We start from the raw sequence: 19664 nt of genomic DNA, 5'->3' as shown, positions 1-19664 counted from the left end.
AGTAAGATTCCTGCTCAGCTGTTTCTATATTTTTAGTGTAAGGTACTCCTAAATGTTTTATCATTCTTGTAAAGAACGCTATGAAATTATTCATATTTAAAAAGTTAACTATTGCCTACTTTAAACCTGCTTTTCCTATTTCAGAAAAGGAACGAGAAAGGCAGCATTACAAGTTCTGACAGGCTTTTGCTAATGATGCATTTTATTCAGCTTGAGAGCACTGTCAAGTATAGTCTGGGAAATAACAGCAAATTGGAAACCTATAGATGGGAACCGTTCTGGTTTTATGTTATAAAGTTCATACAGAGGTACAATGGCAATCTGATAAGGATTATTACAGTAAAAGCAACTTGCTCTGAGTAGGCAGTAAACTGCTACAAATCTTCATATATGTTTTAGAAGCTGCTGAAGCTACTACAATAGTAAGATGTGATCCTTTTAACTTTATATCAAAGCCTGAATGGCCTAGCTAAGCTTAGGACTCTAGCAGCAAGGCACAGTACAAATAGGCAGTGAGAGGTTCACCTGCTGTAAATAGACAAGATCCTGTGATCCATTTGAAGCTGAAGTTAGACAGCTAGATACCTTGGAGACCTGGACTTCTCAAGGGAAAAGGTGAGAGTAGCTTTTCAGTTGGCTGGTAACTTCAAATAAATGAGTTAGTGCATGTAACAAGATGATCTATTCCCATCTATATGAGGGCTGTGGTAAAGAAATGAACACTGGAAAGATGGAACAGAATAGATAGCTATATGTTCAAAAGATGATGAATAGAGCAATTTGATTAGAAACTTATTTTGCCTCATTTATTACTGTAACAATCATTTTTAGAAGATTTTTCTAATTTCAGCTGCAATTAACTGCTTTCATTTCTTTTTAAACAGGTGTCAAACAAAAAATCAAACAGCACTCCTCCCCCGGCACAGCTATCTAAAATCAAAGTACCAGCACCACAGACAGTATTGAAGAAAGAAAAGCGGCAGAGTTCTTCAAGGTTTAATGTTAGCAATAACAGGGAGCTTCAGAAACTGCCAGCTTTAAAAGGTATGTCTTTCTAAATCAGAATGACTCTTGGGGGGATCTTATGAGACAGAGAAGCATCTCAACTATGACACTTATATCTGGACAGCATACATAATATATCAAGTATACACATGCAAACTTGCACATACTTGCATGCTCAAACACTGTTTTGGTTTGGTTTTTCTTTTCTTTTAATCCTTATAGGAGGACTTACAATGTGTTGCCCTCTTGGCAGTCAGTAGAGGAAATACTTATGTTTCTTCAACCCAGGAATGTCTGTGTGAAAGTATGTTTGCTCATCTCACATAAAAGCAGAATATTTGGGCTCTCTGTGCAAAATATTAGTCATCTGTCCTCAGTGCAGCATGCTGAAACCCTACTTTGTACTAAAATATCTCTTGGCATTGTGAGAAGACCTGGCTATCGCTATTTATTGGTCTTGTTTTCCTGATCATGGGTCAAGTGGAGTGACACTTTTTTAGTGAATATAATTTTTCCTTTGTCAATTTTAAGGCTTTGTGATCTTTTATATTTACTGCCATCTGTGATGAAAAGATGATGATAGTTGATGTCTTAATAACACAGCTTTTATCTTTATTTTAGCTACTGTCTGTTGTGTAGATACATGTTTCCATAGTGTGCTTACAGTAGCTTGTAGTAGTGCTAGGATAGAATTTTCCAGGTGTGGTCAGATGCACTGATCTATTACTTATGAGCAACTGATTTGCTCTGAAGGTTTATTTGAAGAAAAAAAAAAACCAGCTGTTTTGAAGTGTGATGCATACTGCTTTCCAGTGTTTAAAGTTGGCAGTGAAAGCCTAATAGATTGCTGAAGTGTTGATTAGTATTGATGTAGGCAATGTGGAAATGTCAAGGGATAAGACATTTCCTCCAGTCACTGTTTTCTTGATATAATGCGTTAGTGTTTCTTGAATATAAGAAACTTAGATTCTCAGCCCATCTGAATTATACTGCTTTGATACAGATCAAATTAGACAACATTCATCTCTTCACACAGATACTGTTTTTACAAAATATATGAAATATTGTCCATCGTGTTAGTATAGCAGTCTATATACAAGATGCTGCTTAGTTTTAACTGCGGTTTAATTGGTGAATTTCAGTCTATTTTATTAGATTTGTAAATAAGAATATTTAGCACCACAGATTATCGATAATATGGCCTATGTTTTAAACTGACATAGTAGGTTCATGCACAAGCTGTCACATCCAGGGTGTGACATAAGCAAATGACACTGAATTAAAGTAGTGATTTTTATAAAAAGTTATGCATACAGCCTTATTGACAGGCATGACCTTTTGTTCAAAGACTCGGCTGCCAAGAAAAATGTTTGTTACATGGTCTAGAACCTCCATTTTGTCCTATTTTAAATAGTATGTCTCTGGTTGTGCCTGGGATTGTCAGCTCAGGGAGGCTAGAACTGAGCATGCAAAGCAGAGTGAACAGTGAGCTGGAAATGAGAAAAATGAGCGCAGGTGGAAGTGGGGGAAAGTAATCCATTTTGCAGTTGGTGAGGTGAAGTTTTAGATCTGTTGCAGTTTAAACTGGTAACCTATAAAGAATGCCTGCTTGGACGTGGTGGGGGGAGAAGTGGAAAAAAAAATTAAAAAACAAAAGGAAGAGTAAGTCTTAAGGTCTGTTCCAAGAGCATTCTAGTGCATTTGACATAACATACCTAGATGTGAAGAAATGGTAGGCGTATTGTGCATATGCAGTATATTTGCCTTTCAGTCAGCAATCACTCCCCCTACTTTCAAGTGAAATGAAAGATCTTGAGCTCATCTGTGGTGAATGTCTGATGCTCTGTGTATGTCCCCAGGCTGCTGAGGTTCAAACTTTGTTATGAAATGCTGGTGCAATGGCTGATCTGGATAGATGGTAGTTACTACCTTTACTAATAAAGCTACATCCAGTCTCATGGATCATAGCAAGTGTCTGGATAATTGCTCACCGCATGTGTTCATTCATTCCCACCTAGTAGGGTTGCTGAGAATGCTGTTGGCCAGTGAGTCACCCTGCTCTCCTAACGTTGTACAGAGATACATGACTTGATGTGCATTCATTGGGTCAAGTAAAGCTGAGGAACTTTCTTTTTGGACAGCTTCAAGTGTGGTGTTTAATGTCTGTGTCTGGGCGGGAGTTAGAGTGGACTGACAGGCTGTAATTTAAAGGACTGAGATGATTAAGGCAGGTTTGACTTTAATGAAGCACTGGGAAGAACATATTGTTCCTTCAGGTTAGCTGTGTTTAAACAGCTTTCAAACTCCAGTTACTTATAACAGGTGGCTGTATTTCTACAGCTGCAGTACCTGGGAAACCTTTCTTCTCTCTGTAGGAGAGAGAAATGTGTGTTTTCTTCATGAATGTTGGGTTAACTACTGTATAGGGTGATGCACGTTACATGAGGTTGTATTTTAATCAGAGCATATAGAATGGGGTTGTCTTTGCATGCTTTAAGGTCTGTATTAGATCTGCGAAAGCTTGTAACCAGTAAGCTCTAAATGGCCTGTGGTATTGCAGAGATAGCCACTGTTTTTCTGTGCCATAGGGCTGGAGTTTAGGTCAGTGGATCACTTGAAATAGTGGGAAGGGAAAGGAGGAGATGCCAGAGTGGGTTTTCATCAAGGTTTCTTACTTAGGAAATCCTTTTTGGTCTTTAGGTGTGTTGTGAGCTTTCTCTTAGGCGTTGCACAGAAGTGCTGATGATAGGGTTCCAGAAATACCAGCCTATATGCCCTGGTGACTGGTATTAGTGTGGTATGATTTGTATTCATTGGAGGAGCTTATGATTAACATTGTACACACTTAGTTTATTCAGGAAATGGAGGAGCAGAATAGCTCAGATAATGCAAAAAGGAAATAAATTATGAGTTAAGAGGCTCCAAGAATAGAGATTAATGTGAAAAAAAGAAGTCTCTGGTGCAAGTGGTTTGTGGAGCATTGAGATCCATATATTAGCAAAGCTGCAAGCTGCGAAGCTCCCTGTAGCACAGTGTGATGCAACCTGATTTAGTTCAGTTGGAATAGGTAGCTTGTCTGCCCACGGATAACCCAGAAGGTTCTCTGGAGAAGCACCCTCAGAACTGTCTCAAACATTTTTTCAAGATCTTGCCTGTTTTCACAACAAAAAGAAAAATTCTGTGCCAACAGACTTGTGTTATGTTAATTTTTGCTTATCTGGTTCAGCTTGTTAGCTAACATTTGTAGTGCAGGTACTTCAGTTACAGAAAGTTGGGTTTTGCTTTCAGTTGTTTATTATTTGGGGAAAAAAAAACCCCTGGCCTTAAAGTTGTGTTTTGTTATGATTTGAAAAGTTGCAGATTAATGTTTTGGTTATTTCAAATATAAATGGGAAAGGGGTGTTTCAGCCTTCAGAAATGTAACTTTCTTCACTTTTGCTTTCTTAAGAAACAGTTTATAATTTGGGATATATTGAAATTGTTTACAGATTTAAGAATGTGTTCTGTATGAGATAAACAGCAGAGGGTTCAATATGAATATTTAATAAATATATTTCTAAAGTACCAGATTTGAGCTGGTATGTACCTGACCACCGACACTCAAGTAGTGTGTGTCAGTGTGTTCTTTGCAACTGCCCACTTCAACTTTATGCAAGAAACTTTAATTCATTGTTTCATTATGGATAACTTTTTCGTGGTTAATTAGCAAATAATTCCATAGTGTCTCTGATTTAGTTTGTTGTGTGCTAGCATTCATTTCTGGTGATGATGGTGGGTCATATTCACTTTAATTCTTGATTTTTACGTTACCTCTACAAACTTCTGACATCCATATACATTATATACTGGAAAAAGCTCGAGAGCCTGAATATGCGATGCATATGTGCTATTCATCTAGCTGTGTTCATTTGGTTTTGAGAGGAAACTTTTGAGAGTGTCATGGTATGTTATGAATTGCATTCTTGTTGCTTGTGCATGTGGCAGTTGCAATAATACATTTTCACTTCAGCTCTCATGGAGTTAGTTTCCTAAGGCCGTCATACAGATCAAGTCTCTCAAACTTTAAACGAACAAAAAAAAAGACCTGTATTTAATGCTGAGGGAAAGGAAGGATATATTTTCTTCTTCTTCTTCTTCCTTTTCTTTTTTTTTTTTTTTAGCTTTATTTTTAATAAGGTAATTGCACTTAATTCCAGATCTAGCAGCCTTTTTTTTCCTTCTCTTACATGCATATTAAGAAAACTTTTACCACACAAACGTTTGTAAATTCTATAAGCTTACTATCAGACAATGTTTTCTGAATTTTCCCTGAAATTTTTTTGGTAACTCGTTGTTTGTTGCTGTTTGGGTTGGTGTTTTGCTGGTTTGGGGCTTTTTTTAAGTTGTTGGCTTTGTGGGTTTTTTTGTTTTATTAATTAAAAAAAATTTAAGTCTATTTCTCTCCTCTGATTTTACTGAGAATGTAGTTGTCCCTTACCACATGAGAGTAGTGGGCAACATCTGCAGGATTGAGGTTGCTGCTGTGATGGACTCACTGAGTAACTGACCAAGATCAAAAAGGAACAACAACAAAAAAATAGAACAGCCAGCAGTCTGCTATTTCATAACTGGTTAACTAGCAATCTAAATGTTAATGTCTTTCATTTCTATTCTAGGCTATTAATACAGAAAAGTAAAATTTAAGTTTAATGATTCAAAAATGTACATTACTGAAAATGGGAATTTATATTCATAAGAACTTACAGTTTTAGTAATACTTCCGTTGACAGTTTTTTTCCCCCTGTGGTACAGTCTTGCAAATTATGGATTTCTAAGATGCTCCCTTGCCCATTATGTACATTTAGTTTGTATGCTACAAGGGATTTTAACAGTACAAACAGGTGAACATACTTGTATTTGTGTAAGTACGTTATTTTGCAAGGATGTACTGATTTTAGTAAACTGTAAATGTGCAGGGTTTAGAGAGAACTGTTGGGCAAAGCGGTGAGATTAAGAATGTGGTCTGAATCTCTACAGTACATAAGAGAACGTTGCAATGAGAATTTTTAAATACATTAAGATGCTGTGATTGGAATAAAGGTTTTATACACTGTCAAATAAGATTGTGTCACAAATCTAACTTTAACCTGCAAGGAATATTTATTAAAAGATAATGTTCACTGTCAGTCCTAGAATAAGAAATTTGAAAAAATAAAGTGACTTCAGTGCTCCATAATATTCTGAAGTGTTGCAAAATTTCCCAATGAACATATGTTAGTCATGCATATGTAAATTCTAGCGTGATGTAAAAATACACTTTTTTGGTAGCATTTCTGTACATAGATTTTAAAGCTGGATAGAATGATTTTATATCCTTATAGAGTGCTTCTGTGATGCCAGTGTCGTGATTTTGTTCATGGATTTGGACTTGGGCTGGTTTCTTTTTTAGATCAGTGAATGTTGTTTTGTGTAATGTTAAAGATGGCTATTGCAATTCAGCTTTTATTTTCAAATACAGTTCCTGATTTATTCACAGAATTACTGTTTACCTTCTGGAATTGGATTTTTGATCTTGCAAACATGGATAAAATATTCTTGCAAAGGCATATATCAAGACAGGAAGAAGTGAGCTATGTTGGCAGATGTGGACATGCATACTAACTTTTCGTGCTGAGAAGTATAGAAGATGGAATACTGTGCTGTTTCCTTAATGTAGAATAACTGCATGTGACAGGATTGTGGTGTTTTGTTGTTGAAGATCTTGCTGTGCGTGTTGATCAGCCCTGTTTTGACCTTCTGGTGGAGATGTCTGTTCCTGACTTGGCATGATTTCAACATTAAAAGTACTATCAGTCATATCTATTCTTTCTTCCCTCTTTTTTTTTTTTTTTTTTTAATAATGAAAATAATGAACACAGCAGGTCATAAGGGTGCCATTTTTTCTGAGCACTCTTCATGCAAAGTGCATGATTTCCTTTTTTATTCAAGCAGAGACTCAAGAGCTATGCCAAATTCTGAGTCTTCTGTGTGAGAGAACATAGAGAACATCAGGGCGGTGTCTCAACTTGTCTGCTTGTGATACAGGACACTGATAGGGAGGCAAGCCTTATTAAAGCTTTCCTAATGTTTTTAAGACAAATAGCTGTCTAGGAGATCATTCTGTTTTCATCATCTGTACAGTATTAAAGTCTGATGAATCAAGATTGCAGATGAAGTGATTCCAGTTTAAGATTCTGATTCTTAAAAAAAAAAAATTGGAACAAAATTTCATTGATAAAACTGTTGTAACTATGAGGAAGGGGGAGAAAGTGAGAATTTCTCCAAATGCCAGAATTGTAAGGTGATTGTGTGTTTCTCTCAACTGTAGAGTACAGATAAGTAAGCAAAACTGATATCAAAGTTAAAGTAAAAGCAAATCAAGTATTGTTCTCTGTGCTGCAGAGAAATTCAACTATATATGTTGGTAATTTCCACAAATTCATATCAGAGTAATTTCAAACTTAGGCAGAGTGTATTACCTGTTCATTTAAAACTAGCATCTATTTTTGTGATACAAAAAGAGACTGACTGGATATATGTAATGTAATTGAATTTATGGGGATCATGGCAGTAATGGAGAACTATGGGCTTTTTAGGAGCGCTTTTCTTAAAAGCTGTTGAGACTGGACATCTCAATACTTAATGTCACTTTCATTGCAGAAATCTACTCTTGCCAGTTGTAAATCGGGTAGAGAAGAAAGGTGCAATATTTTGACCACTCCAGATTAATTGTGCTGCTTGTGTTTGTGCCTGGAAATGAATAAATTTTGTCCATCTGCAAGGTGGTAGCATCACTGTTCAGCTAAAAGTATTTTATGCAAAGTAATATGATAGATTAAACAAGATAATGCTACTGTAAAAGATAATTTGCCCTTATAAGGAATGCATTTAAAAGGCAAAAAAATTATTTGTCATGCAAAAAAAATTGATGAATATAGTTTTGTGATTCTTTTCCCCCTTGTACATGAACTATACTGGACTAACTCAGCATGCTGAGTGCTATCCTTCTGGTCCTGGCTGCATTCATGCTTTTATAGTATTTTTGGCAGCCCAATATTGTATTGAATTTATCAAAACAGAAAATCCATAATGGAAAATACTGCAGAAGTTCACTCTTCCCTATTTCAGTATGGTTAGGTGTCATTGAATGTATGAATTGTATCGTGAAAGAACTGTGGAGGCACTTTGTCATGTTAAGTTAGTAACTTTGTCTTTGATCTTAAAAACATTATCATAGTGTGGCATAAACAGACTTTCCTGTATGTATTTTTCTTTTAAATGTTCAGAAGAATTATGAAAATGTGTGTGGTAAGCATATACATGTCTTAAAGCAAAAACTGGCAATTGCTCGGTGTTCATACAGGAAAATATGATCTATCAAATGAGTAAATATTTTAATATTTAATGATTGCCAAAGTATTAAAATATTTAGCAATTATCCAGTCCGAATTACTACGTAACATTTTAAAGATTAAGAAACATGATAGTGAATAACTACCAAAAAGGTTATAAGAAAAAAGTACTTTGCTTCAGTGTGGGATTTTTTTTTTTTTTTCTTTAGCTAGCTTCAAGTGAAATCATAGGCTTGGATTAATGAGCCGTTTTTCATTTCAACTGCCCTATCAAACACCTACTCATTAGTCAGCAGCTGAAACTGTTAGAAGAATGCTTTACATCTGTCACTGGCAGCATTTCCTACCAAACTTGTTTCCACCAAAGCTTGGCTAGATTCCATAAAAATGGGATTTAAAATGTGGCCTTGTCTTATTTTCTAGATTGTAACTTGTCTCTGAATTGAGATTCAGATCTTTTTAAAAATGTCTTTTCTTACGCTCTTATTTACAAAAAGAACATTTTGTTCCACTGCACAGGTCTTCATTATGATCAAACCTAAACAATGAATTTCTCCATAAGAGCTCTACTGATCAAATACTGAATGCGATATTTATACATGTAAATATAAGTCAGTGTTTGCTGGATAATTGGCATGTTCTCAAGTTTTTACTTTTAAATTTCTATGCTTCATTTCTTGAACATTGCATGTGTGACCTATGTAACAAGGCCACAGATGGGAGGAAGTTTGATGGTATACGTGTTAGCTTTTCTACTGGGCTTGATTAAAATATTGTGTCAGTATTTGAAATAAGCTTCTGCAATATGCCATGGGAAATGTTGTTTTGTACCAGATGCTATTCTTAAAATATATTTTTTTAAGGTAACTAATGATATTTTTTGTATTGTACAGCTTTCTGAACTCAACAGATATCTACCGATTCCTCCCCTCACACACATACCCCCCCCTTATAAAACTTTTTGAGTATTGACTGAAGGAAACTTGGCACTGTTGTAGTCTGTGTGGTGCAGTGACCATGCAAATAGCAGGAAATCAAGATAGAGAAAAATCCAGTTGCTGGCAGATGTTTGTCAATTCCACTTTTAATCAGTTTTTGCTATATTTGAAGGAAATTTTTGATTTTTCAGTGTGGAAGGTAGAAGTCTATCTTTTGCCATGCTTCAGTCCTAGAAATTCTTTAAGGAAGCCAAATGATAGTCCATACCCATTTCATTGATCCAGCTAAGGATTTTTTTCTTATCTGTGTATTTCTTTTGATAGCTAAGTGTTACCATGGTGTTTACCACCTCTGTTTCCTTAAAGAATTTCCTCTTGGCTGTCCTTTGGAATTGAGTCAGAACCTTGTAGGAGAAGCCTGGTATCTTTCCTTTTGCTGTGATTTCTTCTCCAAAACGTGTAGTATCCGGTGCTTTTTCTTTTCTTTTCTTTTCTTTTCTTTTCTTTTTTTTTTTTTTTTTTTTTTTTTTTTTCCTAGGACAAAGTTATTGTCTTCAGGTAATTCATAGTTCAGGGTTGTCAAGAGACCCTTGTTTTCCATAGCCTGACATCATTTGTGAGAATGGCAAGTTTTGGTTAGGCTATAATTAGAGGGGAAAAAAGTAAATTATGTTGGTCCTAACAGTAAAAGCAAGTCATGTTTATTCCCACCCCTTCTTTGGGTGGCTGTCTGGTGAACCAGATAATGGAATTGATGTGACTCAAACCCCCCACCTTTTCCTTCTCACTTGAACTCTTCTCAGTCTCCTAATCTGGTTCAACCATGCAGCAGGTGGGGTTGCAGCAGTAGCTCATTCAGACTTAGCTCAGTTTAGGCTGCCATAGAACACTGTTTAAGTTAACAGAAAACCAACCTGACAGTAAAGTAAGTGGCTTTCTGCTGGATTAGTGGACTAAACCAACTCAGCTGTGGGTCTGATGACCACTGAAGCAGATGAGAGCAAAATAAAGCAGGGGGTAATGCTGGAATGAGACTGAATCAGTCTGCAATTAGGCTGCCTTAGGTTGTTGAGGCATAGCAACTTCAGCAGTTGTGGAATTGTGCCTTTAGTTACCCTAGAGTGCAGACTAAATAGTCCTTCCATAATCAAAAAATTGAAAACTCCTCATATAGTCTGATAGGTAATCAATTTTGTCTAAAGTGCCTTCATGTAAATAGAAATTAATCCAGTTTTAGTTATCTTATGTTGTTGATTCTGTCACTATCAGTTAGAATTGTAGCTAGTTCAGAATGGAAATAAAGGTAGCCTTTGGGCAGGTGAATGGGGGGTGAGTGTTGGGGTTTTTTTAAATCACAACCCAAATAGAGTGTGTGTTTTTGAAATAAATATTACATAGTCTCCCAGGATAAAGAGAATTCACCAGCTATAGTGATGGATCCTAAATGTAACACATGTATATCCTGAGAAATTTATTATAGAATTTTCCTTTGTTCCCATCATCAGGAAGTTAGAAGTGATGAGCAGGGTTCAGAGAAAACCTGCAAGACCTACAGCTTTGCTATGCTATCAATCTGTTTTTTCATTCATTAAATTCTAAATATGGGTAGCCAAAGTTAATGCAGTTTTTGATTGTCTTGCAGCAGAAGGGTATTCATAAATTTGTTCAAGTAAGCTCTTCCTCCTCCCACTGATATTCATTAGCTCCATTCCACTTGCACTAGTATTCTTTCCCTTCCATTAGTAAGTCAATTCCTAACTCAATTTTCTTTGCACTTTTTTTCCCAAATGAGGTTGCTCAAAGTAATTGAACTCAGGTAAATATTTTCCTTTGGTGGCAAATCAAATGTTTTGACGCTGGAACAAAGGGAGGGTATACAACCCTCCTGAGTACAATGTAGCTCCCAATCCATACGACTAGTGAAGATACCAGATTTTGTTAATGAACAAAAGGCCTTATAAAGATTTATGTTCTTTAGCCCCACTAGTTTCCTGTCAGAAGCACACCAGGAATATACTGAATTATGAATTATGGCAGTTTTAACCAGCTTCATACTAAGTACCGACCTCAGATGTAACACAGTCTTGTAAAGAGGAAGAAACGTGAACACGGTATGTGTATCTTGCAAAGAAAACTTACCTGAATGTGACTTAGTGTTCTGCCAATGCTACTCCTAGCACTGTGTCATATTTACTCTCTTCAGTGAAGCAGTTAAAAAAACGTGTAGATGAGGCCCTTAGTGACATGGTTTCATGGTAGACTTGGCAGTCCTGGGGTAAAGGTTGGACTTGATCATCTTAAAGGACTTCTCCAAGCTAGTTGATTCTAAGAACAATGGAGGGCGGTTAACTCTGAAACCATTACCTAAAATTTGCTAACGAACCTCCAGCTATTCAAGCCATGCTTGTGTATAAAGTAGGAAGTGGAACTGTAACTAAAGTAATATTCCTTTTTTGCCTTGTGTTCCAGTACAGTAGTTCAGTGTGCCATTGGACCAGCAGTTTTCATAGCCATTTAATCTTTGCAGGGAGTTTCAAAGCAACAGAAACAGCAGTTGACCATTGAAGCAAAGAGAGCAGAGAGGTAGAGAGCAGCTGCCTCTTAAAGATGTGGTTACCAGATAAACTAGAATTTTAAACCTAATTTTTGCTGCTTCATAGTGTGTCTTATCACTATAGAACAGCCTAATTGTACTTTAGATAGGGAAAAGAAACAGAATTTTCTTATTAAATTCTGCATATGAAAATAGAATGAAAATTATCTCAGTTGTTCTTCAGTTTTCTTTTTATCTTGATCCATCAAGATAAAAAACTTTGGACGAGGTCAGTCTTGGTTTTGTTTTTAAATGGAGTTTTATTAAAGGCTCATCTCTATGGTAGCTTTTTATTTTATATGACTAAAACTGCACATCTAAGGTATACGCAAGAGAAACCTGACACTTTTGAGAATGTACCTCCCTTGTTTTTATCTAGACTGCAAGGACAAATTATTTGAATCTCTGTAGTTTTAGGAAAAAGGTATCTCATGTAGTCCATTTTAATGTTCTCAAAAGCAGTATCAGCTACATTTGTATCACTCATTATGCTTGGTGACTTTTTAAATTATTGGAAAGTTTGCAGTCTCTTACTTTGTTTCACTGTGCTTATTGCAAGAGGATTTCATTTAGTATCTAACCTAATCTTCCTTGGTGTAGGAGAAATTTACTGTCTGGTGAATGTAGGAAAAACTTAATTCCCTTCATCTCCATAATTACACTCTAAAATACTTGGATATTCTCAGTCTAGTCTTTTCTATTAAAAAAAAAAAAAAACCCAAATCAAACAAACAAACACCCCCCGCCAACAAACAAACATCCAAACAAACAAAAAACCCAATAGCCTACATCACAGCAGCTTTATTTTTTTTACTAAGTAATATTTTCTAGATTGGTCATGTTTGGGCTTTCTCATCAGGTTTATATCCTTCTTCAACTGTGACATCTAGGAGGTACTACTTCAAATTGGGCCTTGTCAGCAATTAGTAAATCCAATTGATTTCTTCATGTCGTATGGGTAATATTCCTCTTCTCTTTTTATATCCCAGTTATTCTTTTTCCTTCATTCAATTCAGTAATATTCGATACAGCTCTAATTCACCTTTGTCAGTGTATTATTGTAGTGAGATAAAATTTTTCTAACCAAGTATGCATATGCCTGATAATGCGTTTTTGTTCCAAATTTTCATCAGCAAATTACCTAATTGAAAAGTCTCTCTCTCTCTTTTCTTTTTTTTTTTTTTTTTTTTTTTTTTTTTTTTTTTTTTTTTTATCTACTCCCTTTTTTTAGCAGATAGAAGTTAGGACAGTGCCATAGATGAAGTAATCTAAATATTTAAAGGTGACATACTGGTGCAAACAGGATTTGGAGAGAAGCATAGATTTGGAGACAGTACAAGTATGATAGTGAACATCCCTCCCAGAGGTGCAGTACCTAGGGGGCAAAATGGTTCTTCAGATAGGTCATTATAAAAATAAACGTGCAAGTCTCATACGATGAAGAAAAGGCTGCTCCAAATACCTTAAGTAATTTAACTAAAGTTTAGAAGTTGTCATGCTGTGCTTTTTTTGTATTTCTGGGATTATACAGCAAAACTGTTTCCATATGCCTGTATACTGGTTCTTAGTGCTGCAAGACCTTAGTTTTTAGTAATAGTAAGAAAGTTGGTTATAATTACTGAACATTCTAGAAAGGAAAACAAAGGTTTTGCAATATCCTAGCCTAACAACATTAAGATAGGTCCATTTCTAGACTGAAATATTCAGACGAGCATGAAACATGGGCTTCTCATCTCCTGAATGTCATGTGTGTAGATTTTTTTTAATTCATAACATGCATGATAGCAACCAATCTAAAACACCTCATGGGGATGCTTGAGGTTGGTTTTTTTTATTATTATACCTGTATCTTACTGTGAATTACCTTTTAATAAGGCTCTTGAAAGCTCAAGTTGTAGATGTTGCCTTTAATACTGTGTTTTTCTACGGTTATGTTGAACTCCTGTTTGCCTTCTTGGCAGCCTTGCTGAAGGAAAGATTAAGCTTTTGGCTCTTTCAGGGAAGAAAAATACAATTGTTGCCCTCTTTCTAGCAGGTGCGTACAGAGTATTATCTGTGGGTGGGGATAACAGAGCAGCAATAACATCATCCTGGTTTAAAATAAGCGAACGCGGAGACTCGTCACCTCCTCTGGCCGCGGTTTGCCGGGAGGCGCGGAGCCGGCCGCGGTTTGCCGGGAGGCGCGGAGCCGGCCGCGGGACGCGCAGGGTGCAGTGCCAGCCCCGCGCCAGGCTCCGCTCATTTGCGGCCTCCTCGGTGTCATTTGAAGTTGCTGCCGTTGGCCAATGGGGCTCCTCCCGCCCGCTGACATCACTCACTAGCCAGTTCCCTCCAGCTGCAGAGCGCTTCGGTTTCTGTCTTTTTTTTTTTAAACTAAAATGGAGGCTGGTTTCTTGCCTTAAGGAATACAGCGCCTTGCCTGCTGGAGCCTAGATGTTGACATGTAACAGAGCTAGCAGCAGGATGGTGGTTGACGCAGCCAATTCCAATGGGCCGTTCCAGCCCGTGGCCCTTTTGCATATTAGAGGTGAGTTATTGTGCGTGCTAGAGGGAATCGCGACCCTCCGACGGGCTAATAAATGGCTATTGTGATGCTCGGGCAAGGGGAGCAGGAGGCCTCTAGCCCCGACCCTTTCTGTTTGGCGATGAAACCGGCGCAGATCAAAACTCGTCCTCTGCGAGATGTGTTTAGGGAAGATTTAGGAATTCGCAGAAGCATTGCATGCATAGCTAAAAGCAGGTTTTACTGCTTTCTGCCGTAACTCTCCCATCCCCCTTTCAAGCTGTGCTGATGTCAAAGGATGTGAAGTCATTACCCCAGAAAGGTACTGAGTGGGGGAGGGAAGAGCCAAGTTATCGCTTTACCGTTTCTATAGAATAAGGGCAGACGGTTGGTGTGCCTCAAAGCTTTTTTTGTGGAAATCCTTCCGATAGAGCTCCTTTAAAACCCACTGCAGCTTGTAAAAGAATTGGAAGTGTTGTTGGGAAGGAGTGGGGGGTGCGTGACATTTATTATGAAAATATCCTTTATGTATTCAGAAAGCATTTCATAGAAGAGATGCAATTCAGCTTTAACAAGCAAGCTCTTATGTGCCTGTCGCTGTGTGCAGTTCTGAATGTGAAATTTCTTCACAGAATACATTCTTTTGGGTTTATAGAATTAGTGCATTGCAAATCTACATTTTATATAATTCATTGGGAAAATACATGTTGGTATGACACTTCTGCATAACACTGCGTGTGCATCTCTCGTTCTGTATTTTTGCAGTTAGTAAAATTTTGCATTGCTACGGTTTGGGATTTTTTTATTTCTTTAGCTGGCTGTTAACCAAGCAAAGCTGGTTTTTTTTGGGTTTTTGGTGTTTTGGTTTTTTTTTTCCCCTTCCTTAAGGTTGTTTTGGTTTAGAACTTTTTGTGAAAGCTGAACATATGTTAGCTGGGATCAGCATTCCTTGAACAATGACATTTATATGCAAGAAACACAGCTAATACGATTCTTAATTACCTTTGCTTCTCAGCTTTCACTGACGTTGGCTTGATGTTAGTACTGAAAAGAATATTTTTGCATTAATATTTTGTACACTGAAAAATTTTGCTTTGAAAGTTGAAAGTTGAAACCCCCCCAAACAACCCAACAAATGCAACTGTTCAGAAGCCTGCTCCTTTAAGCAGTAGCACTGATCTTCATGTATTAAGAAATCACGATTTCTGTTTACCTTTTAAAAAAAGAGCCATATCCTCTGTCTGAAGTGGGACTGGATGTATTTGAGAAGACTCTCATTTTGGTCTGGGGGGTGGGGCATGCGATAAAATTCCTTTGAGTTAAGGACTGCGCTTGTTGTCAAGGGAATAGAAATGTAACTGCCTGACCTGTAGACAAGCCTTTGCTTTTCATTCTGCACAAATCACCTTAATTCTCTGATAGATGCCTTTTGGAAGGGGAGAAGAGAAGCACCGTCTTTTAAAGGTGCAACTTAGGAAAGCAAAACAACATTGGAATCAGAATGATGAAATGTTATCATGAAGAACCTTAGTAATCCTTTGTCTCAATATGATACTAAGGTTCTTGTCAGTGAATTTATCCTCCCTATTTTTGTTCCAGAGGTTCTTGTCAGTGAATTTATCCTCCCTATTTTTGTTCCAGAGGTTCTTGTCAGTGAATTTATCCTCCCTATTTTTGCTCCAGTCAGATACGTAATTGTGGAAACAATGGATTTTTTTTGTGTTTTTTTTTTTTTTTTTATTTTTTAAGAACCTAATTTTTTGGTGCACTGTACCTGCACTTTTGGTACACAGCAGTAAAGTAGAGGTTAAGGGGTTTTGTGGTTTGATTTGTTGCTATGTTTTTGTTTGTCATTTTGTTGTTTGTTGTTTTGTGGTTTTTTGGGTTTTTTTGGTGTGTTGGTTTTTTTAATGGGTGATGAGAGTGCACCATCACCAAAAAGGAGGAGCAGTAGGTATTTGCAGCATAGGAGGTATCCCCAGATACCCCATCCTCCAGCAGTTCATTTGGCTGCCAGTGCTCAGGGTCATCATGGGTATGGTGCAGCCATGTAATCTTGAGTCAGAGTGCTGTGGAAAGACCTGTGAGAAATCTTGTTGGGGTTCCCCTTTCCATCAGGAGCTGTCCTTAGGGTCAGGCCCTTGGCCTTAGTCATTGCAGCTATGTGGTTGTCCAGCCACATACCTCACTGATCTGGATCCTAATGTGTTGACTACCTGGCTTGGTGTTTCTATTCACTATAGACTTGTTCAGCAACCACAGGACTGTTGACTGACCCTGATCACTGTCAGTATACCTGCTCTCCTTTCTTCATTCAGGTACTATGCCCTTTGTCACAACCATAGACCGTTGGCAGTTGTTCAAGACCAATGTGTAGAAATCCAGTCTGCAAAAGATGACTTTGGGCTTGTTGTTGGAAAATACCAAGTACCAAAAGAGCCTAATCCATGCTGACCGCAAGTGGCATGGGGTGTGTGGTGGTTGCTTGTGCTGAAAGCACTGGCTCAGTGAGAGTGTTTGGCCTGCTGGGGTAATGAGTCCTTGGTCATTCCATCTGCAACAGGCTTTCCAGAAGATTCAAGTTATGCTACTGCTGCATTGATCTTTCTGGAGTACAGAGATAGTGTATAATGGTCAGCTGAGCTGCTTGTCACTGGTTATCATGGTGAACTGAAAACTTACCTAGTATTGAAATGATCTAAAGCTTCCAGGAGAATTACAGTTTCAGTTTGAACAGCTATTATGGCCGTGGAATAACTACTGTGGTTTGTGATCCTGGAGAGAGACTTGAGCTTGTAGCTGGCTGTGAAACAAATGGTGCAGCCAAAGCAATTGGTCATGGGGTGTCTTCAGAGAGAGCTCCTTAAGGATCTTTGTGCATCGACAGGTTGGTAGCTATGAAGATAATAGGACAGCACAGAGAAGATGTTTATTAGATAGTATGAATTTAATATTTTTATAAGGAGGAAAGCAGAGCTGGGTGGTGTTTTCAAGATGTGTCTTATGGAGCCCTTCTGGCAGCTAAACCCCCAGGGTAATGGAAGTGCACTCAGGGCCCTGACAGGAGGATCTACATAAATGAAATGAGGCCTGGGGGAAGGAATCGGGACCTTTTGATTTAAATCTCAGCACTTCAAGCAAAGAAGACAGCTGTAAAAGCAGCATGGATTAGGAAAACCAGTAAACATTTGTCACTAGACTTGAGAGTTACCAGTTCATATTTACTGTTGTGAGTTGTTTTGCTGAAAACTGTAGTGGTAGTACAGAGTGCAGTTACAGGTAGAAAATAATTGTAATTCGTTCTGTAGGCAGATAATAAATGTTTATTCATGGGGGGGGCAAACATTTTTATTTGGAATACAGTTCAATGCTGTTAAAAAATCTTAGTACTCTTTTATCAGTATGTAGAGGTAGCCCAAATGCCAGTGTTTTTATGAAATCAAGACACAGGTATTTGAACAAAATACAGGTAAAACTCTGCTCTGATCTGCAATGGAAGAATTACCAGAATATAGAAGTTACCTTAGTGGCTTAGTTGCTGACTGGCTGGGACCAGTAATGTCTGTTCATGCTCGTCAAAACTTATTTTCAAGATGTTTTGCAAGGCATGCTGAAAGTTGTGTGGGAAGGAGGATGAGAACACCCTGGTACTGTGTTAACTCGAAGTGATGTTTTCTGTAGGCCGTAACTTGTTTCAAATACTTTATTGTCCATCCTTCTCTGCCTTCCAGACCGGCAACTGACAGATTCAACTTTCTGTCATTATCTAAGTTACTTTAGACTTTTTGAAGGTCACTTGTATTTTCTTTTTCAAAGAAAAATGATATTAACTTTGTCCATTTTTACTATGTGCCCTTTGTATGTATTAATCTTGAGTAACAGATCATGGAAGGCAGTTCATATTCTATCTGCACATAGAGCTTTTCTACAGGGCTAAAAATGTCAGTAGTAATGTTTTTTTGCTGGAAATTTCAGAGTATTTATATAGAAATTTCATGCTTGCCAAAGCCTAGTGGAAGATCTTTGTTCTGTTGGGTTAGGTACTAACAGAGAATCAAGCACCTGTCCGAGGTTTTTACTCTGAGATTGGGCCACCTTTCGTCTGGAGCTGAAAGGTTACCTGATCACCATGAACTGCTGTCAGGTTCTTAAAGCAGCCAACTGCTATCTAGCTATTGCAAGGTGCATTTCCACTTACTTTAGATTTTCATAGTTGGCTATGAAAGGTCAGGTCCCTTTTGACAATGCGTAAACATAGGAAATGACTTTTAAATGAGCTGCATATTGCATTTAACCCTGAAGTATGCAATTTATTTGTTAAAGGAGAAAAGCTTGGCACTTTGATTTTAGAAATAAACTGACGGGTTTCTTGAAAAATAATTCACCTGAAGATATTTTGTCTAACCATACTTGCAAAAAATCATGAAGATTCTTGCTTAGCAGGAATTGTTTCTGAGCTAAACACTAAAAACATAAAAAAGCTATTTTGTAATTAAGTGGGAGACAGAGGCCAAAGCTCACAGCTCACACTTCAGAAGTAACACAGACCAAATTCAGCATAGAGAACAGTAGCCATTAATCTCATGATGTACAAAAGGAGGCTGAAAGAACTGGTTTGGGGAAGGGAAGGCTAAAAGGAAATCCCATCTCCAACTGATGGGTTTGAGGGTATAGAGGGTATAGAGGGTTGAGGGTATAGAGGACTCTTCTCAGAGGTCTACAGTGGTTGAATGAGAAGTAACTGATAGAAGTTGTGACACAAGAAATAGCACCTGTATACAAGGCAAAAAAAAATTCACCATAGAAGTGGTTAAATGCTGGATTCCAAAGGGACTGTGCTTGGAGATACTTAAATCTTGACTGGACAGTGCCATGAGCAGCTGGGTTTAACTAGCGCACCCTGCTTTGAGTGGGGGATTAGACTAGCAGAAATGAGGCAGTTCCTTCTGGTGAAAGTGGTCCTGTGATTCTGTCATTCCTTGTTGATGTTGGCCAAAAAAATGACTGGTCTTACTACCACTTAAAAATACTACAGTGTGAATTTTAATGTGCAAAGAGCGTTATTGTTACTGTAAACTGCTTTTTTTTCTTCTTTTCCTTTCAGTTACTAAGGCAGAGTTTTTAGTATGTTTAGTGCCAGCATGCTTATTAGTAGCACTTTTACCTCAGTGTTAACTCTCTATTTTTGGTATTACGGTGTTTTAAATGATTCTTATCAAGTCTTTGCAAACTGTTAAAGTTGGGTGTTGGGAACC

General features: G+C 37.6%; 1 protein-coding gene across 6 annotated transcripts in view; it reads left to right on the top strand.

Annotated features, from left to right (window-relative positions):
* The window catches only part of PPP2R5C (protein phosphatase 2 regulatory subunit B'gamma), an 81503-nt gene that overhangs the window by 17328 nt on the left and 44511 nt on the right, over nt 1-19664 (top strand). For 5 of the 6 annotated variants that reach the window (XM_030481199.1, XM_030481201.1, XM_030481200.1 and 2 more), the window contains exon 3: nt 885-1044. In XM_030481199.1, coding sequence (XP_030337059.1) covers nt 885-1044 — 160 coding nt within the window. Of the gene's footprint in view, nt 1-884; nt 1045-14096; nt 14434-19664 lie in introns of those variants that run through there. The other variant, XM_030481203.1, reaches the window with a different exon arrangement.

Source organism: Strigops habroptila, chromosome 4 (genome assembly GCF_004027225.2).
Source record: "Strigops habroptila isolate Jane chromosome 4, bStrHab1.2.pri, whole genome shotgun sequence".
NCBI classification, from domain to species: Eukaryota; Metazoa; Chordata; class Aves; order Psittaciformes; family Psittacidae; genus Strigops; species Strigops habroptila.
The sequence above is the reverse complement of the archived record's forward strand: the minus strand, read 5'-3'. Positions and strand labels throughout refer to the sequence as shown.